Consider the following 25,204-nt stretch of genomic DNA (forward strand, 5'->3'; position numbering starts at 1 on the left):
AATTTATAAGACGGATTAACTCTCCGCTTACGCGTTAATTGTCCCAAAATGGCAATATTTAAACCCACATAACTTTATGAAAAATGATCACAGATAAAATATCTTTTCAATATTAAGCTCAGGACAACAATACCTTTTAAATGATATAAAGAAAATCCGTCAAAAATGGCTAGTTAATAAGTCGAAATTTGTCAGAAGAAAAAAAGACCCACCCCGAGCAGAAATATTACGTTACTTTCGTATCGAAAGTCGAAACAAAAAATTAAATGTAGCTACATTAACTTTTTAGTGTGGTCAAAACAAAACGCATTTAGTGTGGTCAAAATTAGAAACAAAATTTTGATAGCAATGTCGGGTGAATGATGGATTCAATTGATTCCGAAGGAATCTAAAACTTAATAAAAAGAGTCAAATATGAAAATGACGGCAAAAAATTTGAATTAAAGGATCAATTTGTCAAGCTTAAGAAAACTGACAATTGAGTCTATCAACGTATATAACGTAAAGACGAAATGTTTTTTTTTTAACTTTTAATCATTTTCCAGCCAAAACTCTATTCATTTCTGAGTGAACCTGGCCGTCTCATTGGGACGGGGTATCGGATTTTGCCAGTTCTTCTTTTGAACTTGGCGTGGTACAAAATCGGAGATAGGTTCATCATTGTCTGAGAGCTCCGTTGCTGGTGATCCGATATTTTCCGGGAATTTGGGATCATTGAAGCATCAACTTCCGCTGGAGTGGATGATGTGTTGTTGCACTTGAGAATCATCGTCGTCGTCGCACACTCCCTTGTATTATATCTTCTACTCGCTGAAGCATCAGTGGAAAGGTTGAGCATAATGGGGTCGTTGGCTGTTCCGATTTGATATTCAACATCTGTAAATTATCTATTGTCAAACGATTTTTGCAGTCACTCGTTACTGGATGCCCTACAAAACTTCGCGAGTGAGTTAACAATTTGTTGAGAAGTTCCCGTTTTTTCTGACGAAACGGTAATCTCGAAAACAAGTATTTCTCGGGGAGTAATATGTTGCTCCCTCGAAGTGTTTTTGATCTGGAACGATTTCGAGTCTTCTACAGGAGGTGGTGGTTTGACTTTAGTGTTATCCACTCCGGCGGGTGAGGTTGAGATTGGTTTTGAGTCGTCTAAATGTGATTAGAATTTCAGGTTTAATCGTGAGATCGTTTAATCTGGTTCCGAGTTTGAGAGCTTTGAAAGAATTCGAAGTAAATCTATCCCTTCCCACAGCTCTGCCAGGGAAGCTTATTACTGACCAATCCAAACTATTTATATCCGACGTATCCGAGGGAATGAATTAAGATTCATTGCAAGCAAAGAATCCTGAAGTTTGCTATTTTTAGAAAACTTTGGCCGTAGAAGGATGTTTTTTGACGGATTCCGAGGATTTCTGCTTTGAACCTTTCTCCTTGATGAGTACTTTGAAGTAGTTCTGTGACAATTTTGGTTCTCACATGTGGCTTTACTTTGATGCTTTGAGAGTTTTGAGATGAGCACTGAATCAGAGCTGTCTGAGCAGTGATGATTGTGAATATCACCAGTGGATGTAAAATATCTGTGGTGAGCGATTGTCTTTTTCTGATTTTTCTTACCTGCTTTAACACTTGAGTTAGAAAAGTGGAGAAATGACTCGTTGTCCTGAAGCGCGTGAACTTTTCGACACATATTTCCCAAAAAAGGTATCAGAATTTTGGATGATTTTGCCGCTGGCAAGTTCTACTGTTGATTTTGATGAATTTATGATTCCGGCATAAAAATTTTCAAAATATGGAGGTCCATTTGGTCGGTTTGCTACTTTTCTAAAAAAATTCCCTTTGTAAAAAAAACTTTTCAATCGAATTCTAATGTTTGGCGCCCCTGTCGTTTATACTTGATCGGCCAATTTGTTGCCCTTATTCGTCGGGTTACGATTGTTTTGAGGTAGAGCTTCGGCAGTCTTCGATCCGGTCATCTGATCCCCAGTCCAATGCAGGGATGGTTGACTTCCCTCTGTTGGATCTTGTTGATATGTGGTATGGGCAACTCTTTTGAGCGACTTGGATTCAAATTTTATAGATCATCGTTTCCAATTATGTTTTTTTCGTGAACTTCTGTCAAGAAGAAGGAGGATTCTCTCTGGTACCATCAGTAGTGATGTTGCCCAGCAATCATATGATTGTGGGTTCATTTCGCACGTTCGCTGCATTATACAAGGTGAGCTCCTTTAAGATAACCATAGCTTAGTTAACCTTAGATAGTTAACCCTCTTAGCTAAAATATATATCATTGGCGAATAATAGAATCATAATCTTCCCGATTATCTTAATCGCCGTATCGGTGAACAAGCAGCCTTGATCTTTTGTAGCTAATTCCACTGGAACTATGCAAACGTAAGGTTTTTTCAACTTTAGTTTGTGTAAAACATACAGGACGGCAGAGTCAACCTGGTTGTTCAAACAAACTTGACTTTCATTAACGAGGGCAACCTGTTGTTTTTTTTTTTGGTTCTTTGTGGTCCTCCTCTTCTCTAGTTGTGACTTTTAGCACAGTGTAATCATCAATGTTAATTTTTCAGGCTTAATCAATCACTCCGTAGCATTCTCTATAGGCATGATCAAAATCTACTTTGGTATGATTCGACGATTTTTCTCCTTTTGTGCTATTTACAGTTTGACTTTTGAAAAGGTTCACATTTCTACTTTCAGATTTACAGTTTTTCCTGAATCTTCCTTTCTTGTCAATAAGACCTACGTTAAAAGCTTCCAACGGAGTTACGGTTTCCTGAAGGAGATTTCTCTGGGTTTCGTAATTTTTCATATCTTTTTATCAAAAAATTTCTAATCCGTTCGTCCTCTCCGTCTAATATATTGCATTTTTGCCACTTTTGGCCAGACATCCCAACGTTTTTCAAGCGACATTCCGTCATGTTTTATCTGTTCAGTAGTTTTTGTCTAAATCTCGTAGAACAAAATGCGAAAGACTTTAAGTTTAATTAACTTATTTCTAAATTTTCTCTTTCCTTTGGATCCGAGAAAGATTTGGCATTGGTCTCAACTTCTTGTCCACTTATTCCGGACGCATTTGGTTGAGCTGCGCAATTTAGTTCTGCTTTTTGAGCTGCCGCTTGTTCATCGTCTTATTTTCCTTACTCTGCTAGTCTCGCATTTCTTTGACTTTCTGAATAGTTATTTTCGGGACTTTTTCCGAAAGTGGGTGGAGTGGCTGGGATTTTTTTGATCGGATTGAGCAGAAGATTGATATCTAAGTTCCTTATTGGTATAATTGTTAATTAAAATAAGTCGCTCCAATCTCTCCATGGAGTTGAAGGGTCAACTACATGGTTCGACAGAAACTCTGGGATTTGTCTCACACTCGATTCGTTATGCTTAAGCGCGGCATTATGAAATAATCTAATGCTATAGCTAAAATACATGTAAGAAAACCTTATATATAACGTGAAGAAGATCACTTGAAAGGAGTGTTCAACACTGAAGTTCGGAAAAAGACTTGTTAAGACTAGGTAAACATTGAGAGGCATAAAATCAGATCGGGACACCAGTGCGGGCGGTTTTTGCTAAAACAATTTTTAAAAGAAACATCTACATTGTTTCGCTCAATTTAAACAACTTCAATTTAAACATTTAAACAACTAGCGGAATATAGTCTGGTCCGCTCGAATGCATTAAAATCACGAGTTTTTCAGAACAAAAAAACGACAACTTTTATATCACTTTAAATTAAAGGTACTAGGAAGAAAACTAGCAATAATACGAAATTATTTGAGTTGTCTTTCGATAGTGACAAAGGAGACGCCCCTGCATTACTGTGCAAGAGGGGGCAATGCTTCAACTCTGTCTGTTGTGCTGGAGTACCTCACCGCAGTCAGTGTACACACATACGAACAGGTCAGACACTTCTAATCGAATATATTATGCTCAAGATAAGAGATTCAATCATTATATTAGAAACCTTATGATCGAAAATGCGAAATTAAAGTTAAACAATCTGACCTTAGGAATAACCAAATTATTGACTTTTCGGTAATTTTTTGGTCGACCGACCCAACCTTTTTCTGGATGCGCCTTTGAAGCTTTTATAAACTAAATTTGAGGGGTGAGTGCGCGCTAAAAAATAAAGTGATTTTTTATTGTGCAAAAATTTCCAAAAAGCTCAAAAATGGCACTTCTGGCCTATTTTCAAACAATTCTTCTTCGACCTTTGGCGCCCAAAATATTATGAAAAAGGTCTTAATGGTGTTTTCCGAAAGCTCGGAAATCATTTTGTCGACCTGCAAAAGTTTGTCATAACTTTGACCTTTTAAAAAATCAACTCCTTCAATGAAACATCGAAAATCCCCCCTCGCGCCATGTTATTCAGTGTGGAATAAGTTGGTCTAAATTTCGAATGATTTTTGGTGCCAGCTTTTCATCTATCGGTTCAAATTATCTGGAATGTTTTTGCCTGCATTTTTTTTTGCTGGAAACATAATTTTCATATATAATAGGCAATAATGAAAAATGCACCAGTATCGAAAGGGCACTCCTTTTACTTAATTGGTCTGTTATAACTTGTACCTGTGTCTTGTGGTTTTAATGACAATCAAAACACTGTAATAAGTTAACACTGACCTTGAATGAGCATCACATGTACCACACACACATAAATAGATGAAGAATGAACATTCACTATTCATGATTATTTTCAGAACTCGGTAAAGATAGCCAACACGCTTAAGCTAATCTGTGTTTTTGCTCTAGCACTGCTCAATAATTCCTTGTTTAACAAACTAACCAACCGTTTCAAAATAAAGCAGAACCAGACCCAGAAAAAGAGTGGCAACAAGGTGGGTATAGTATGCCATGCGGAAGCGCGATGACTCATCTCAATTTTAGCTAAAGACCCCCCCCCCCCCCCCTTATTATCTATTCTACACCCCCATTGGTGCCTGATATCATCACTTAATGTATATCCTTGTCCTTTCTTCATTCACTTGCACAGTTGTTTGGTGTTTCTACTCGGATCTCGTCAGCTATTGAACACCTAATTGCAATCAGGGGAATCGGGCCCTCTTTTCGCACAAGTTCCTTGAAAAGTTTCACAAATAATTGACCGTTGAATTGAATCTTTGCAGGGGCGGAATTTTTGTACAAGTACTATGGGGAATAGCTAACGAGATCCGCTGACTTGTTGCCGCGCTTGTTTTTGTGGTTTTCTCAGTTGTATAATATATCTACTTTGCTAATTTCTATCTCATTATCGATCTCAAACCGTCATCCCAGTTTTGGGAGAAGAAGCAAAAAGCAACAAAACCTGGTCCCCAAATATTTGAGCTGGTCAGTCAATAGCGGTTGGGAGGGGATGGGGGGTTGCAGTACGATCAATCACGGCTTAACGGCTACTTTGATATCAGCCTATGTATTTCCATTACGAGGCCAAAACTGTGTATTTTGTGAATCGTAAGCGGATTCCGCATCAAGGGCGCTGTCTTTGTTCTTCCACTGTACTTTCAATTTCTTTGATCGTTACGACAAAATTTTGACATTTGGCCTTGCAATATTTTTCCTGCAGTGACAAAAATGTATAAACACCAATCAGCTTGAAAAAATCATACAGATTTCAGACCTGTAATTTTTATATTGTATATAACATTATTATATTGTTTAGTAATCGAGAATAATGCATATTGCCGGGTTGCCCACCATAGAAGATAATGCGCAACCATGCACATCCATGCATGATTTGCATGGAAAATGACTAATCATACGTAGCCCATACGTTGGTTTCGAAAACCCTCAAAATAGCGGAGTAATTTAGTAATAAAACGGTTTCTCATCATTATGCAAGCTGTTGGAAAAATATCAAAAATTTTCACTATGCAAATCATACGTCGCAACATATATGGTGCTACTTATGGAAGAGATTTCTCACCATATTTTTTTCTCCAGAAAACCGTAAGAATAGAGCTTAATTGACAAAAATGACTGAGAAAAAATAACTTTAGTACACGATTCGATTTTATTAGATTTTTATTTTTTTCACCATGCAAACCATACGTCGCACCATAATTGCTGCTATTTATGGAAACGATGTTTCCATACAAAAACAACTTTAATAGAGCATGCAACAACACAACGATGTTTCCATACAAAAAACTTTAATAGAGCATGCAACATGTAAATTTCGGGGTTTATTTTTTTGCAAAAGTTTTTTTTTAAATTTTTCATAATATAATCATTACTAAAATGCTCGAAAAGAGAAGTTTTTTATTTTAGTTTTGTGGCATTTTTTTTTACTTTATAACGACCATCTACAGGTTATGATTTATAACAGATCATCTACAGGCAATATACATATTAAATACTGATTTTTCTCAACCTGATCGCCCATCAGGTGATATGAGTATTTTGAAATACAACTATAATGTACTCTTCTCGTTTAAACTTTTGTGCTGATGCTTGACCGGAAAAAATAACTGAAATCAGTAATCTGTAAACAACTTGCAGCAAAAACTACTTAATCAATGCTTTTTTTCTTTTTTTTGTTGGCAAAATTGTACTAAAAATTGATTAAAAATTGGAAGAAGTTTTGCACAAAAGTGCAAAACTTCTTTTTTTTCTGCGGGAACCCTCAGATTGCAAAATCTCAGAGGGATCTAGAAACTTGTAATTTGCGGTAAACTTTTCTTTTCAACTCAGTTTAGTTCAGCTTTTAATAAAACTGATAAGGCTTTTTCCTGTTTACAAAATTTTGGTAAAAATTTCCAAAAAAAAAAACAAATTTTAATTTATGTTTCGGAGGGTCAGAATTGAAATCCTACTACTTCATTCCTGTTTGAGAAATAATATATACAGATAATATACAGATAATTTACAGGTTGTATACAGGTTTTATTGTAAAAAGACTATGATACTAACTATATACAGATTATGTACAGATTATATACAGGCTTTAGAGAGTCAAAAACCGATTATTTTGGCACTAAGTCTATTTTTGTTTCAATTAAAAAATCTATAAGATTCTATAATATCTTTCGCAAAATGGTTGTAGATAAGCGATTCTTAACATACGTTAATCCGTCACTTTTTCTATAGGGAAGCGATTTGTATCTTTTTTTTTGTCACTGCGGGTTCAACGATGACCGGTTTTTGGCCCACACCGAGACGGACGAAAAAAGGCTTCGTTTGAATCAAAGTAGACTCATGGGTCAAGTCATGGGTTGGGCAGGGTCGAATAGTGTCGAATCATGGTTCGAACAGAATGGAAACATGCGTCGAATAGGGCCAAATTTTTCTCAGTGACAACCGTTCAAAATTCGGAGGTTATAGGGCTCTCGCGGTCAGAAAATTTGAGGAGCGGTGATAAAATGGTTATGTCTCCGCCTCTCAGTTGTAAGGTTGGATGTTCGAGACCCACCATGATCCGTGCTCGTTGATTGAGAGTGAGACAACACTATCCAGCGCGAAAATAGCCCAAAAAAACTGCATGTAATTCTTAAGCAGGGGCACAATAGCATTTCTTCGCGATGAGCCGAATAGTTCGTATGTTGGTCCTTTCCCTAGTAGAAAAACTGTCTCAACTCCCAATAAGTTGCCGGGTGAAAGCTCAAAACATTTGAATTTAATTCTTTATTATGAATAACAAATTCGTTACAATTATTTATGGTAAATAGTTCGACAAAGTTTCGCAAAAACAAACAAAGTCGAGCCCTGCCCGGCAAAGTCGTAAGAAGTCGATGGCGATCATTATTCGATTGGGTAATCGACATTTCGTCGAAGTCATCAATTGGTCGAAAACAACAACTGGTAAAATTTAGAAACAGCGTCGTAATTCCTAATAAGGCTGAATTGACAAATAGCGACCACTTGTTCTACTTCAGTATCCTCTGCGGTTGCCTCGGCGCGAGAAGGATACTGCGCGTAAATCAGTGTTTGCAGTTATTTTTACTGTTCCGAATTATTGTGACCTGGTACAATTTGTTAATAGTTCGAAAAAAAATTGAACTTTCTTTTTTGACCAAATCTTGTTTTCGACGAACTGAAGATTCAAGGTCCATAACTAATCTGAACAACAAGGTCCAAAACGGACATCATTCGGCTATCTTTTCACTCGCAAATAATGAGCTGAACAGCTCACCCCGGTATTAGTTTTTGTCCAGAAAAACTAATATTCTCCTTGTGCGAGTGTTAAGTTATCGATTACACACCTGTTTTGTTTTACTCTCTTCTGGTAATCATCCAGCGTAGACTGTTTTTTTTTGGGTTTGCAAAGACTAACCGTAATATACATCAATAAAATAACCTGATGGGTATGGTGACAATAGTCGACTGCTACCTGCACTGACAAAAATGGAGTAAGATCGATTTTAGCATTAAAAAGGTATTAGCTTAAATTGAGAACAAGTTTAGCGCGAAAAAAAGTATGAAGATCAAATAGAAAAGATAAAGATTGATTTTGATCAATTTAAAGTTGATTAATTTGATCTTAGGACCGTGCTAACAAACCGATCTAAAAGATTTTAAATCAACTCAAAGCCATTTTTCCTGTTTTTAGGGAACTACAACAGATTTAAATCGATTTTTTTTCAAGTTGTTTAATTTCATCAGTTTTGAGAATTTTTGCCCTTATTCATGGCCAATCTATTTTACTTCTACAACCATAGCGTCTGGTAACATAGTAAAAAGACCAAAGAATTTGAAAAATTCAATAATCGTTGCAGTTTGGAATAATTTAAGTTTCCATCTGATTTATGTCAGCTATTTTTTTGATTTGTTATATAAAATGTTGCTCAAAATTTGGCTCACATTGATTACTTTCTACAATTTTATAGAATGTTTTTGAGTTTAAAATCGGATTTGTATGGACCCTTTTTTTAATTCTACGCTTAGATTTTTGCTCACAATCTTATTTACATTGATGATTTTCTACGATTGTTAAATTGTTAAATAGATTTTAGCTAAAATTGATTTGAAAAAAGTTTTTTAGAAACTAAATTTGATCTGCTCAGGGGTATTTTAAAACGGATTTAAATGGAATTTGGCAAGATTGGGATGGGTTGTAGTAAGGAAGAAAAACTAAAAAATTTTCTAGACTCCGATCCAAAACTTAAAATTTCAAGAAAGGTCAAATTAAATCGATTTATAATCCATTTCAGTTCCTAAAAGTTACCTTGTTTATAGGTTTGGATGGATTTAAATCAATTTATATCGATCCGAAACCATTTTTGTCAGTGCGGGCATGAAGACCTCAACCTACTGAAAGCGTTACTCGGATTGTCATGAACTCAACAAGGCTAACTCAAAACCTCAAATAACATCTTCATTTGGGCAAAAAATATGGAAATATATTGATTTTAACTTATGATCCTTCAATCTGAAAGATATATTTTGCATTTCGAGTTAGCTATTTCAGAATCAGTATAACAACCCGCACTGGAGATTTTCTTGGATAATACTGGATCATATTTGATTGTTGAATTTTTATCCATGAAAGTTTGGTGTGGGAAGAAACTGTGGATGTGTATAAGTTGTGCTCTGTTTGTTAGGGAGAGGCGGCCAACGATGTGCGGAAGAAGTCTGTGAATGCCACCCAGCTAAGGAGCCTCAACATTCGCAACAAGGTACCACTACTATATACATTGAAAGAGTCCATTGCAAGGCTAGTTCCAGTAACAGCCAGTTCCTGTTACACCTCACACGTCTAACACAATGAATCTGCTAAATGTTGGATCCCAATCTTGTATGTCGGGTGTATGTTGAGTTAGTTCCATGCCTGCTCATTGAATGAGTGTGTCTATTGTGTGGTGGTTCTAAGTCTGCTATATATCTCTCTCTTTCCGTGTAGGCTGGATGGTCCCCCCTCATGGTGGCGAGTGAGAGTGGACATGGGGAGGTAGTGGAGATGCTCCTCAACCACAACGTCCGAGTGGATCTCTTCGATGAGGTAACCCACACACTACTCATACACTTCACACACACACAATTAAGATACACCATAAAACTAAGTGATTCCTTGATTGTATGAAACTTTCTATGTTGCAAATATCTACTCATCCAGTGTAAAAGTCTTCGGTGAAACTTGTTCCCTTAAAAATTGATTACATTTGTGTAGAAACAGCTGCAACTCTAAGGAAAGATTAAGAATAGGCGATATGAAACAATGTTTTTTTTTCTCAGATCGTTCAGCCCTAAACTAGTTATTAGCCTCAGTATTACTGACTGATTAGGGTGGCAACACAGCGCTGCACTATGCGTGTGCGCGTGGCCACACCGAGATAGCGGATGAGCTGATGTGGCACAAGGCCTTCGTGAATGCCAGAACGAGACTGGGAGTGACGCCACTGCACCTGTCTGCTCAGTATGGACATGCCAGATTGAGCCAGCTGTTGATCAACTCGCACAACGCCACAGTCGACATACTCTCATTGGTGAGTCATACATACTCTCATTGGTGAGTCATACATACTCTCATTGGTGAGTCATACATACTCTCATTGGTGAGTCATTCATACTCTCATTGGTGAGTCATTCATACTCTCATTGGTGAGTCATTCATACTTTCATTGGTGAGTCAACATCAAAAGGTTCTCGTTGTTATTGATCAGCAACTCATAGTTATAGTTTATCGGCCGTAGTGAAATACTAAACAGATATAATTTTTAATTACTATTATCTAATTACTATCAAAGATACGCACTCAAAATTGTTCAAAAGGTACGCTAGATCAGAAGTTCAGTCAGCAATTCATAAAGTGATCCTCCGTAGTTCCTGAAACTATCCTCATTGAGTTTATCTGCCTGTTGTTTCCAGACCCGCAAGACACCGATGCACTTGGCCGCCCAGGAGGGCCAGATAGATGTGTGCCAGGCACTGCTGGATCTCAACGCAGACCCATTCGCCAAGGACATGGCTAGCTCTCATTACTACTCTAGTTCTCAAAGTCCAAAAAAGGATTAATAGGATTTCATTGTAGAGAATAAAGGTCGTGACAGCACTCGAACACAATGAAACATGATATTATTGCTGACTGCTTTAAAATTATTCAGCACCATTATTTCCTAAAGAATAAGGGTATTTCCCGTAAAAGCCCCCACCTCCACGAGACCAGTAAAACGAAATAAATTTTGCCCCCCCCCCAACCTTGTAAGTTTACTGAAGGGGGACTGTAATTTGCTGGTGGGGTGTGTTTAAAGGGGTGCATATTGAGTTTTTGCATGTTTAGGAGGAGCAGACGCCTCTGCACTTGGCGGCAGAGAAGGACTTCAGTGAGGTGGTGAAGCTGTTCCTGAGCTACAACCAGGACCTGGTCAATGTGTGCAACAGTGAGGGCAGAACCTGTGCTCACATTGCAGCCTCCAAAGGCAGCATGAGTGTCATCAAGGGCTTAGTGAAGTTCAACCCAGAGGGTCTGGTGCTCGACAAGGACTCTGTAAGTTCTCCATTCTAATCAGTAGAGTGACTTCGCTCCACAGGTAGCATAAGTATCTTTAAGGGTTTAAAGGAGTTCAAACAGGAGGGGATAATGTTCGACAAGGACTCTCTAAGTCCTCTCCTCTAATTAATTCAGAGCCATCACTCCACAGGTAGCATGAGTGTCAACAGTGGTTCAATCAGGAGGGACTGTTGGTCGACAAGGACTCTTTAAGTCTTCTATTCTAAATAATTCATAGACATCACTCCACAGATAGCATGAGCGTCATCGATGGATTAGTGTAGATCAACCAGGAGGGAAGAGTGTTCGACAAGACCTCTGTAAGTCCTCCATTGTTATTGGTTCAGAGACATCACTCCACAGGTAGCATGAGTGTCATCAAGGGTTTAGTGTAGATCAACCAGGAGGGAAGAGTGTTCGACAAGACATCTGTAAGTCTTCTATTGTTATTGGTTCAGAGACATCACTCCACAGATAGCATTAGCGTCATCAAGGGATTAGTGTAGATCAACCAGGAGGGAAGAGTGTTCGACAAGACCTCTGTAAGTCCTCTATTGTTATTGGTTCAGAGACATCACTCCACAGGTAGCATGAGTGTCATCAAGGGTTTAGTGTAGATCAACCAGGAGGGAAGAGTGTTCGACAAGACCTCTGTAAGTCTTCTATTGTTATTGGTTCAGAGACATCACTCCACAGATAGCATGAGCGTCATCAAGGGATTAGTGTAGATCAACCAGGAGGGAAGAGTGTTCGACAAGACCTCTGTAAGTCCTCTATTGTTATTGGTTCAGAGACATCACTCCACAGGTAGCATGAGTGTCATCAAGGGTTTAGTGTAGATCAACCAGGAGGGAAGAGTGTTCGACAAGACCTCTGTAAGTCCTCTATTGTTATTGGTTCAGAGACATCACTCCACAGATAGCATGAGCGTCATCAAGGGATTAGTGTAGATCAACCAGGAGGGAAGAGTGTTCGACAAGACCTCTGTAAGTCCTCTATTGTTATTGGTTCAGAGACATCACTCCACGGGTAGCATGAGTGTCATCAAGTTTTTAGTGTAGATCAACCAGGAGGGAAGAGTGTTCGACAAGACCTCTGTAAGTCTTCTAGTGTTATTGGTTCAGAGACATCACTCCACAGATAGCATGAGCGTCATCAAGGGATTAGTGTATATCAACCAGGAGGGAAGAGTGTTCGACAAGACCTCTGTAAGTCTTCTAGTGTTATTGGTTCAGAGACATCACTCCACAGATAGCATGAGCGTCATCAAGGGATTAGTGTATATCAACCAGGAGGGAAGAGTGTTCGACAAGACCTCTGTAAGTCCTCTATTGTTATTGGTTCAGAGACATCACTCCACAGGTAGCATGAGTGTCATCAAGGGTTTAGTGTAGATCAACCAGGAGGGAAGAGTGTTCGACAAGACCTCTGTAAGTCTTCTATTGTTATTGGTTCAGAGACATCACTCCACAGATAGCATGAGCGTCATCAAGGGATTAGTGTAGATCAACCAGGAGGGAAGAGTGTTCGACAAGACCTCTGTAAGTCTTCTATTGTTATTGGTTCAGAGACATCACTCCACAGATAGCATGAGCGTCATCAAGGGATTAGTGTAGATCAACCAGGAGGAAAGAGTGTTCGACAAGACCTCTGTAAGTCCTCTATTGTTATTGGTTCAGAGACATCACTCCACAGGTAGCATGAGTGTCATCAAGGGTTTAGTGAACTCAACCAGAAGGGAAGAGTGTTCGACAAGGCCTCTGTAAGTCCTCTTTTCTAAATAATTCAGAGACATCACTCCTTGGATAGCATGAGCGTCGTCAAGGGATTAGTGTAGATCAACCAGGAGGGAAGATTGTTCGACATCGACTTTTTAAGTCCTCTATTATAGTTATTTCAAAGACATCACTCCACAGGTAGCATGAATGTCATCAAGGATTTAGTGAAGTTCAGACAGGAGGGAATAGTGTTCGAAAAGGACCCTATAAATCCTCTCCTCTAATTAATTCAGAGACATCACTCCACAGGTAGCATGAGTGTCATCAGTGGTTCAATCAGGAGGAACTGCTGCTCGACAAGGACTCTATAAATTGTCTACTCTAATCTGTACAGAGACATCAATCCACAGGTAGAATGAGGTTCATCAGTTGTTTAGTGTAGATCAATCAGGAGGGACTGTTGGTCGACAAGGACTCTTTAAGTCTTCTATTCTAAATAATTCATAAGAGATCACTCCACAGATAGCATGAGCGTCATCAAGGGATTAGTGTAGATCAACTAGGAGTGAAGAGTTCTCGAAAAGACCTCTGTAAGTCCTCTATTGTTATTAGTTCAGAGACACATCACTCCACAGGTAGCATGAGTGTCATCAAGGGTTTAGTGAATTCAACCAGAAGGGAAGAGTGTTCGACAAGGCCTCTGTAAGTCCTTTTTTCTAAATAATTCAGAGACATCACTCCACAGATAGCATGACCGTCATCAAGGGATTAGTGTAGATCAACCAGGAGGGAAGATTGTTCGACATCGACTTTTTAAGGCCTCTATTATAGTTTTTTCAAAGACATCACTCCACAGGTAGCAATGCTTTTTGATAATCCCTCGATTGAGTTAGTAAAAATAAATTTGTGAGAATAAGTTATGTGTTGTACTAAACAACCAAAGGCGAATTTGTTTTTTACTAAAAGTTCTCTGAAATTGAGTTTTGACTGCAGGTTTGTCGCAAAACTGAAAAAAAAATCACTTTTTAATTTACGCTCAAGAAACGACAGAGGAACATATTAATGTTAGTCCAAGACTATGTAAATCACTTATTATTTACCACAGAAACGTTGACTTTGAATTGATTGAAAGTGCAAGCTAACAGTCTTTTTGGTTTTCTTCCAAGATGTCACTATTTTTTTTGGTAACCTTACGTGGCCAAACTGTGCTTTGGATAGGCGCACAATTTTGTGTTTGTATGTTCCGGGATTCCAACAACTAATCTTTAAACATGTTCCAAAATGTAAGCGGATTCCCCTTACAAAATTTCCGTGGATTCCGCGTACAAAATTACTGTGGATTCCGTGTACAAATAGCTGTAACGTAAATTTTGTCGCAACGAGCTCTTATTTATAGTGGTCCTGGATTCCGCAACTGTAAGAGGATTCCACAAAATGTAAGTGGAATCCGCAAATGTAAGTGGAATCCCCAAACTCTAAGTGAATTCCGAATTTTGTTTATTACTGAACTTGCATATGAACAATTAAAAGTTAGAGCAAGAATTCATATCTTTAGCAATGCGGATTTTAAAAGCAAGAGCTTGACCTTTGTCAGCGGAATCCACGAACAAATCTTAAAACATCGGTCAACTAAATCAGTGGATGTCAGCTTTTAGTATTTGGGATACATCGAATAATCGAATAACTTCATTAGTTGGAGTCAATGGGTTGAGAGTGTTTAGAAACACAACGCACTGTATATCGCCGATTTTTCAGTGTTTGGGATTATATTGATCTCAAATACTGTTCAGTATGTGGGATTGATGGAATCCCAAATACTGGATTAACATGGAAGAATTATGGAATAAACTCATTATTTGGAGTCATTGGGTTGAGAGTGTTTCGAAGCACAATGCAATGCATATCGCCGAATTAGGTCAGTATTTGAGATTCCATCAATCGCAAATACTTGTCAGTTTTTAGGATTCCATCAATCCACAATAGTGAAGCTGGGTGTTTGACAGGAATTGAAATCGAACGTTAGGCATTTCAACAGGTAGCTGATCAACGTAATAATTTAGTTATTGAGGTTGAAATTTCTGGTGACCGCCTAATAGTTAAAATATATAACTTTGAGCGCTACTACACATATACATATATGTAAACTGAATCCTCAAACAAATTGCGGATTCCACTTACAGTTTGCGGATTCCACCTGCAATTTGCGGATTCCACTTACAGTCGCGGATTCCGCAACAGCTCAATTTAACTCTACACATCTCTTATTATTTGTTTGTGGATTCCACAAATTGTTCTGGATTCCGCAAATACGGTTGCGGGTTCCGCAAATTCGCCTAATTTTGGAGCGATTTCGAGCGGTACAGTTTTGTAGGTATTTGTCTGTGGAATCCAAAACAGCAAAGATAATCAAAGAAAAGTAGCAATGTTGCAAATTTTTCAACAAATCAGATTTTGTCTTGTTGCGGAATCCGCTTACAATGCACAGAATGCATATTTTGGCCTCGTAATGCAGTTTTTTAAATTATGTACAAATTGTTCCTTTTTTTCAAAGAAATTTATTATTTATCATAAATAGAAAAGTAGTTTTTATATTTATAATAATTTCAACAAACCGATCAGGTAATGGTGTTCAATAAAGATTCCATGAGATACTCGGACTGAACTTATATTTACCTCTTTAACTTTTTTGGATAAGACTGCTGTTGATATCTCAATAGCGTTTGGCGACCACCACGATTCCTCAATTCTCCTAGAGGGTTCCAAAGGGGGTTGCCAAAGGGGGTTAGGTTCCGTAACCCCTTACTTTTGAGGCTATTCTACATTAGCCATTTCTGAGTGAACAAATCTCAAAACTTACTAAAGATATGTTTGCCGCCCTTGTGCACTTATTTTTGAGGGGAGGCTGCACTGAGTTTTTTTGGTTCAAACTCTCCAAAACGTGTTAAAAAATGCATTTTTCCAAAATCAGACGGCGGCACTGTATATATCTGACAATTATGGTAATTTTGACGAGAGATCTTTCGGCAGAGCTCAAAATTTTTATAATGCCTATCCTAAGACAAAGGTTCAAAAAAATTTTCAAATACAAAAACACTAAAAACTATACTGCGATTACAACTGCTTAAATGCGCCACACTGATAGAACAAAAACTGAAAACCACATGTTTACGAAACATATGGGAACATTTTGGTGCAAGACGCAGTTTCAAATGGTTTAATTGGTGTTCCGTGCTCATCGTAACAAAAATACGCGAAAAAGTTTGTGGAATAATTGATTGGATTAATTTGAAGTGTGGGGTCTGTTTGTAGGTCTCCGGAAACACTACTCTCCATCTGGCTGCTTCTGGTGGGTTCCAGGACATAGTCAGTCTACTCCTGGACAATGGCGCCAATGCTCTCGAGGAGAATGATGTTAGCATAGAGACAGTTTTTGAACTTTTGTTATCTTTTCATTAAAATCAATCATCAGGATACTAATACTATTTTTGTGAACCTTGTCTTGAGTTTGTTTTTAAGGGGAGCATAAAACTGAACCAACTTTTTCCTATGATTCGTGAATGCTCTCGGTGTTCTTTTAAGCTCTTTGTTATTTTTCTAATACTAATCTAATAGGAAACAAATGTCTTGTTTGTTAAATAATGTTTGTCTCTGTATTTTATCTTATCCAGGAAGGACTCACCCCCCTCCACCTGGCAGCAATCTTCGGCCACACCAATGTGCTGGAGGTGTTCAAGGGGGCCCAGGTGTCCCTGAACTACTGCAGCAGGGAGAGTGGCCTCACCGCCATACATATGGCCGCCCACTATGGCCAGACTGAGTTCGTTCAGGAACTGCTGCAGGATGTAAGCGAGAAAAGAAGTTTTTTATAATTCAGCTGCGAACAACTGAATATTAATATGGCTATTTAAGTACTACGCTAAGAACAGTATTTAAAACAGTCATTGATGAAAACTTTCAAAACACTGAGACACAAGGTCAGTAAAGCTAATTTAATGAGAATAAAAGTCGACCACTGAGAAAGTTGATTGTTGTACTTTTTTCAGAAGCGGCAGTTTTCTCGGAAATCTTTTTTTCCATCTTTTCAATTTAAATTACTATTTTAAAAAATAAATACTTTTTATAACAAAAATTACACTATTTTAAATTCAGTGTTGGCGTTCCACATTTCTCTTGGAATTTAAACTGAAGCTTGCTTCTTCCAAAGATAAAATGGTGTTTATCCTGGATTATATTTTCATAGAATTTACAAAACAAATTCCATGTCGTTTCAATCTGAAAAACAAATAAACCGTTTCTGAATCCTCGGGGATTGGAAAGGAGTTTTAGCCTAGAGTAGATTTTTTAAACCAAATTACAGCTTGATTGCAGTTCTGGGTTTGTAAATTAAGATTGGTTCTAGTTCTAGTTAGAGGAGTGTGTGGGTCGCTGGTTTAGATCTTTTAAACTTGATTGAAGTCAATTCAACTGCATTTCACTGCTTTAAAAGCTGAATCTCAATTTGGTCAGCTTATTCAAAATGGCCTGAAGTTTTGAATTTTTCGTTTTGCTTTTTTCAAACGTTTTTTGTTTTTTTCTTCAAATTTTTGAAGTTTTAAAAAGGCCAGAAAGTTGTGTGCTAATGATGCAGTTACCAAATGTCCCACACCCTCCTTAGGGGTGTAAAACACTTTGTTTTAGGGAGTTTTTATCTAGCAAACTCAAGTATCTCAAAAAACACTCTTAGGGCATTGACAGTCTTTGAACATGTAAAGATTCGTTTAGACATGGTTTTGAATTCTTGTAATAGGCTTTTTGAAAACGTATCTTAGAATCGAGCAAAAACAAAGGATCTAAAAATATCTTAGGGTCTGAAAATTTCTTCTTCAGACTGAAATTCAGAACGAGCTGTTTGAACTCTGTGTTTCAAAGCAGATAAGTGTTCCCTCAATCGTTTTTGATTGGAAAGTAAATCAGAAGACAAAAAATTCAAGTAGCACATAATAATCCGACCAATCTTTAAAAACAACCCAAAATTTTTTTTTTTGAAATTAGTGTAACTAGTGTAGTGTGCTAAAAGGACCTGATATAAAACTATAATTTAGGCATCTTCTACAGCCAAAGTAAAATAGACTACTTGGACAAAAATTTTTGTAGAAAAAATGACCAAAAACAATTAAATCAAAAAACTTTTTTTTAAAAATTCAATTTTTTGTTTCAATTTTTTTTGGTTCAATTTTTCTGAAACTTTTGGTTCACGAAATGGAATGAAAAAACTCCAAAAACTATTTTTACTTGCTAAATATTAAGTTTTCAGGCATTAACTTAGTCACAATTAAGCTGTTGCAAGCCTGCTCGCTCGCTTTATTCGCGCGATATAAGACGAATAATAAAAAAAAATTCAAACCAATATTTCTCGACATTGGGCAATTTTTTAGAAATTTTTTAGTGTGGTTCAAATCACAATTGTAAGGGCTTTAATATGATATATCTCACAACCCAATCCTGATTTTGCGTGAAAAAAAAAAGAAAAAAACCAAAACCCACCCGAATACAATGTTCCTCCCCAATTTCCATTTTGGAACGAAAATTCTTTTCGAATTTTGGAACAAAAGAAGCTTATTTTGGGATTAATCTAATTAAACATGGTTTGTTCACGCATAAAATTTTCATGAAACAATTGACCTTGAGAACCCAGAAAAAAAGATAGATTCGTAAAATCAAAAAAAGTCTCATATTTATTTTACCGACGACTTTCAGAACATAATAGGTGTAAATTTATATTTAAAAAGATATTCTACGGTTTCAGCAACCAAATTTATTGACTAAAAATCTGTTTAAAGGGGCAAACGAAAGCCACTAAAAATCATCTAATATCTACGAATTTGTTGAATAATGGTTTTTAAGGCGTAGAAAGATCAATTTTTCTAGCCTACTTATTCTGTTTGAAATCTGCATAAACCATTTTCTTAAGATTTCAGACAGATTATTGATTGCCGAAGAGCGCAATCAAAAAAAACACCCGATAAGTTCAATTACGGGCACAATATTTTGCATTGCAAAGAAATAAAACAAAGAATTTCTTTAATTTTTTGAATCGAATTGTTTGCAGTTGAAACCTGCAAATACCGAGCTTAAGTATATTATTGACAAAAAAGTAAAAACAAATCAGTTTTTTTTAAAACGCGAAGATTGTGTAAGTGATTGATTGAGTTTTTAGCTTGAATGCGTTTTTTGAGTAAGAAAAACGATTAAAATGATCAATTAATATCAAATTTTAGGCCAAAAACTTAGAATTGAAACGCAAAAATAAGCTGCCCAGGTATAAATTATTGAAAAATTAAGTAGGAATTGACGATAAATTGTCAATACAAATCAGAATTTGAGCTCAAAAAAAACTGATTAGGTTACCCAAAAATTAAATAAATTCAGCTTTTTTCTACATCAATTTTTAATTTTCGTTTCAATGGAACAACTAATTTGCACGAACGAAATGAAAAAAAAATGACAAGTTTGATAAAAATAAACGTTAAAAAACTTGGTAATTGAAGAGGCATTTGACAAAAAAAACGGATCAAGGTTGATTCAAGTTATGATTTTAATTGATTGCAACTGTAAAGAAACTGATTTCTTTTTTTTGTTTGTTAAAATTGTAGATGTTATTTAAAAATGGGTTTGAACTGACCTATTTTTTATTTGAAATGGTGTAGATGACATCAAACAAGCGTTGATAAACCATTTTGAATTGTTTTTAAAGAAATTTTTGCGTTATATCAACAAAATCCATTGAAAAACATTTTTTGTCAACGAGTCAGAGCCAGCGTTTGTAGCAGTCGATGAACGTTTTTCAGGTTTTTATGTAGGACCTGATGAATTGTTTTTGTTTTTCAGGAAGCATTCACCTTTATGAAATGCAGATTTGAATGACCTTTAGGTATAGGCACTTTTTGAGTTCAGTTCAAGTTCATTTGCTATAAAGTAGGTAAAGTTGGCGTTCTAATTATGAAAGCTGAAGAACACAAAACGTGATCGGTTTCTAGTTGAAAAAGAGTTCAATTTTTTAGATTTCCCAGCGGAAGGAAGCTTTTCCCTAACAATCCAGATTTCGCAAGTTCGGTTAAACTTATTAAAAAATGCTAGTTTTAAATTGTTCTTGAATACCAAAGAGCTTTAAGGCCGTTTATTTTTTGGTCTAAAATTCAAAAATTGAAGGTTTTTAAAAAAAAAGCCGTTTTTTGTTTCTTTGCGTACAAAGACGTCCTTCTAAACCAACTGTTCGTTGGCTATGTTTTATATCAAAAACTTTGGTTGAATATATATGCCTTTACCGGCAGTTGGAATAGGTCTGCTTACTTATTCCGGAAATTTCGTAAGCCTCAAATTATGAAAGTAGAAAAAGAAACGCTTCAATTTGATTGATTCATTTTTCACAAAATTTGAAAATTGAGTTTTATCAAACAATTAAAATATCACTGATACGCTCGCTGTAAATTTATTTTGAGCAGAATGAGTAAAAATACCCGACAAATATCAAAAGTCATTGTACCAGTCTCCGATTATTGTCAGCACAGTTTGTGTAATAGCAATTACTTGATTTTAACTACTCGGTTGAACTAATTATGTGTTAAGAAAATCATTTTTTGTCATTATAGATCTGAGTATCAAGTCAGTATTGATCTAGATAGACCGAAAATGCTAGTCGTACAATTACATACACAAAAATTTTAAAAAATTTTCTAATTTTTTAAACTAAAATAGTGAAATCAAATTTGAAAGAAGTTATGTTTGGATATTAATTCGGTGTATCGTCATAATTAAATAAAGCATTTTCACAAAAATGCAAATCGGACATTTGCAATTAATCGGAATTTGTGCGACTAATTTTAAAAAAAAATTTTGTTGTTGATGGCACCAAAATTTTTAGTTACAAAACTATCACATAACTTTCTTGCTTCTTTTTCAAGAGCAAAGAAAAACTTCCTTAAAAACTTTTTTGCTCGCAATATTTAGTTTTCTGCGAAATAAGTTGATTAATGAACAAAACCCAAAAAGGTTCACAAAATGTGTATTAAAAAGTTTTTTGAAAACATACTAGTGGAAAGTATTCGTATAACAAAAATACTAATCATATACCTTACATGCAATTTCCTGTACTTGTAGAATTGCATGAAAATTAGGATCTTCTTAACAATCAATCCCTATTAAGAAAAGTGGAGTGAGAAAGCAAAATTAGAATTCCTAGTAGAAAGCTTTTTGCTAAACTTTTTATTTATTCATAGGGGAGGGAAGATTGTTGAATAGATCCGAAAATTGCATGATTAGCATATACATAAGTAATAATTGTATTAGCTTTTTTGTATGATCTTTTTGTATTGTATGGTCAACCCGGAGTATTTCAGGTCATAATCTAATTTTAAAATATTTGCATTTAATTGAAGAGCACTGTTTTTCAGTGCTAATGAAAAACTCCTGCAAACCTTCAGCGTTCCAAACAGTTGTAGTTTGCATACATAGACAACTTTGAGCTGGAGAAGAAATCATATCTTGAGCAATAAATGGTACAAAATGCTTATGCAAAAAGTACAGCCAGACAATCTCCCAAACTGATATCTCATTTTTGAGAAGCTGACAAACTGAAAGCCGTGAGAATTGATCGTGAAGAAAAGTAGATATATACATATATTCATTGAAGATCTTGTAGTGTTAGCAGATTTCACATTGAACATTTTAGCTTCCTATTGTAAGTGCGCAATCACAAATTCACATAAAACTAACTATTACGTACTGTGTATATTGAACATTAATTAAACCAGGCGCGGATCTAGGAATTTCTCGAGGGGGGATTTTCAAAAAAAATTTGAATATTTTGTCTACTGTCGTCCATATTGATGATTTTCTGAGGTCTCCCAAGTCACTATAAAGATCCCAGTTTGACCAAACGCGCCGCAGTCAAATTTTTGAAAACAGGCCAAAAAGGCACTTTTTGGAAAATTTCAACAAAAAAATTGCGTAATTTCGGCGCGCGCTCCCCTCAAAATTAGAGAGATTAAGGTCAGTCCGCCAAAAATGGATATCTCAAAACATTTTAAAGGGGGGACCCTTTGGGTCGCAGGGGGTCGAATGCCTGAAAGAAGAGGCGTCGCCCCCCCCCCCCCCCCCCTAAATCCGCTACTGGATGAAACTAAGTTCAATCCGTTCGAATTGTTCTACAATTGTTAGAATGCACAACTATCACCAAAAAAGCACAGAAAACACTTTTCTTATGGTTCTACAAAAACTAATAATCAACAGTTATATGATAATTTCAAAACTGTATAGGTAATATCGAAGGGCGGACAAATGATGACCGCACCGCCTCTGCCCTCAAGAAGTCGACCCCCTCCATACCCGATGTGGTCCCCCTTTAGTACTTTTTTAAAGCATCTATTTTTGGCTACTGAACATTACATTTTCTGAAGGCATATCGAGTGATTATATATATCATTTTTGATGAATGAGGGTGTGACAAAAACTTCAATAAGTACCCAAGAACAAAAAATATTCTTGGCTCAATTTTGCAAAAATTTGCCTCAAGCTCGCAAATTCTGCCTAAATTGGAATATTTTGGGCGTTTTGGGAGATAAAAAACTTAAGTATACCCCGCTTATAAGTGAAAAGGGGGGAGATTTAGTTAAAGAGATTCGTACAGTTTTTCTTAGTCGTCGCAACAAAAACAGCATGTTTAACTGTTTAAGTGTTTTTCTGTGATTTGTTTTTTTCTTTTTCTGCAGGTGGGTGCTCAAGCGGCCAGTTCTCCCCCCGCCGGGCTGCCCCCCGCATACTCCATCGGCCACAGTGACCTAGGGGGAGGGGGCAACCAGGGTGGGGGCGATGGGGGGTTAGGTGGGGGTGCTGGTATGGAGTCTGAGGGAATTGAGTATGGCTTCACCCCCCTCCACCTGGCAGCCGAGAGTGGGTGGGAGAATCTGGTCAGACTGCTCCTCAACTCACCCGGAGTGCAGCCGGATGTTCACACTTCATTGCACGTGAGTATCAACACACACTCCGGTCACAGCTGCCAAAGCAAGATTTGAACTGCTTTCGAGCGCTTTTTTTTTAAATCTGCGAACAGTCTGCGAGTATTTGAACTTACAAAAACAAACAGCTCAGTTTGCGTAAGTTTCGACCCGTTAATTTTAAATCATAACCTCGACCCGGGAATTTATTTCCAAAAATGTGCAGGAGGATGTTTACAGTTTCGAGTCACAACAGGTGCCGCTGTGAACTTTCGTGGTTGTGATTTATAACTTCAAATCTATTTTGTCCAATATGGGGAAGATAGTAGGACATACAGATGACTAACAGATATTTTGTATTTTTGAAAATTAAAATACTTTTCTCAATTGCATCCAACAAGCAAAATAAGGAACCCCTGGCCACTCAAAGAGTACCCCCTTTGATTCTATTTCAAAACATCCATCCTCGGCCAACCGAGTTTCAGTTCTTTGAAGGCACCTTTGGGGGAGCGTCAATGCATAATCAAGCAATTTTAGCCAAAACTTTCCAAAAAGCTCCCAAAATGTTTTTTTTTGGCCAGAGTTGTCAGAAACTTGGCTGCGGCCAGCTTTGGATCTCCTGTTCGGAATTTAAAGAGTGCAGGGAAAAGGAAAAACTAGACTTTGTGGAAGGAGCAAAAGATCACTGCATTGGTGTACTTGCCTATGGCTTAGTAACCTGGGTGGTTGTAATTATGTTGGGATATTTATAGCTACTTGTGTTTACAGGGCACCACACCCCTGCACCTGGCAGCCCAGGCGGGCCACTCCAACGTGATAGGTCTGCTCCTCTCCAAACACGAGGGGCTGCTGAGTGTCTATGACGGGAGAGACAGGAGTGCCCTGCACATGGCGGCTGCCAATGGACACAGGGACTTGTGTGTCCTTCTGGTGGGACAGGGCGCCGATGTGAACAAAAAGGACGTGGTCAGTTACTGCTATAAGAGGCAGACATTGGGCAAATCAGTGTCTTCATGGGGTTCATAGGGTTTTCGGACGGAGTCAGAAAATCAATTTGAATTTTACAAAATAATTTTCTAAACCTTCCCCCCTCATAAATTTCCAAGGCAGGCCCCTGCGTGTGTATTGCTAACATGAAGGACTGAGTGCTTTTGTTAGAATGGGTGGACCCCTCTGCACTTCGCAGCCAAAGCGGGTCACCTGGACACTGTGGAGGCTCTGATGGAGAATGGGGCCAGTGGACTGTTGGAGACGAAGGACCACAAACAGCCCATCTGCTATGCAGCTGCACAATCACACTACGAAGTGCTGATCTATCTGTTGAAGCGGGAACACAACAGCCACACACTCGTCAAGGACTCCAGGGTGAGAAGAAAAAGAGAAAGAAGACAGTTTGCTTTTGCTCTAGCTTAAAAAGATAGGGGGAGGGGGGGGGGTGCTTGGGAACAGTAGTATTTGCGTAACATAGGTCAAAAAGTCGAAGGGTAGCGATCAATATGATCATTTAAAACTCAAAGATGAGAGAGAAATAATACAGCATCTATAAAACACTGATTCATAATTTAAAACATTGATTGGGATCAGACAATCAATGAGGCTGCTGGCCCCGCAGCACTGACACAGAACTGTTTTTCTTTTTACTTCTTCTGCCACATTTTTTACTGCAACGGTCCTGATATTCACTGCAACATCAGTCCGGCCGGGCAAGATGGGACAGGTCAAGGTCAAAGAGTAGTCAAGGTCATGTCATAATCATAACTAGTGAAATATGAAAAGCCAGTCAATATTATCACTGACTCGATAGTCAGTTGTTCGAACCATGCCATGCCTGGTCAGGTTTTAGTCTGATGCAATGTTACATTTAAGGGATCTGTTCCAGTTTCCCTTCCCCCGTAAAATTACAAAAAAAACTGCTCAAAAATTGTTCTCACGGCGTTTTGCATGTGTGAGAAATCATGTAAAAATTTGTTCATTTGTTCGCGCTGGCATGTTTTGAAGCATTTTTTCACCTGAAAAACCATTTTAAATAAATTTTCATCAGAAAATTTCAACTGGGAGACTGGCAAATAACTTTTTGAATATGCTCCTTC

The 25,204-nt window shown here is 37.4% G+C and overlaps 1 protein-coding gene across 1 annotated transcript in view; it reads left to right on the forward strand.

The window, feature by feature from the left end:
• LOC134853386 (uncharacterized) overlaps positions 1-25,204 on the forward strand; it is a gene marked incomplete in the record, with an annotated part of 90,586 nt that overhangs the window by 18,393 nt on the left and 46,989 nt on the right. The window contains 12 exon segments of the mRNA XM_063869377.1: positions 3,805-3,903; positions 4,812-4,841; positions 9,540-9,614; positions 9,839-9,937; positions 10,221-10,421; positions 10,804-10,902; positions 11,216-11,422; positions 16,453-16,554; positions 16,812-16,985; positions 22,890-23,144; positions 23,883-24,080; positions 24,273-24,479. Of these exon segments, the coding sequence (XP_063725447.1) occupies positions 3,805-3,903; positions 4,812-4,841; positions 9,540-9,614; positions 9,839-9,937; positions 10,221-10,421; positions 10,804-10,902; positions 11,216-11,422; positions 16,453-16,554; positions 16,812-16,985; positions 22,890-23,144; positions 23,883-24,080; positions 24,273-24,479 (1,746 nt within the window).

The sequence above is a fragment of the Symsagittifera roscoffensis genome, chromosome 8, assembly GCF_963678635.1.
Source record: "Symsagittifera roscoffensis chromosome 8, txSymRosc1.1, whole genome shotgun sequence".
NCBI lineage: Eukaryota > Metazoa > Xenacoelomorpha > Acoela > Convolutidae > Symsagittifera > Symsagittifera roscoffensis.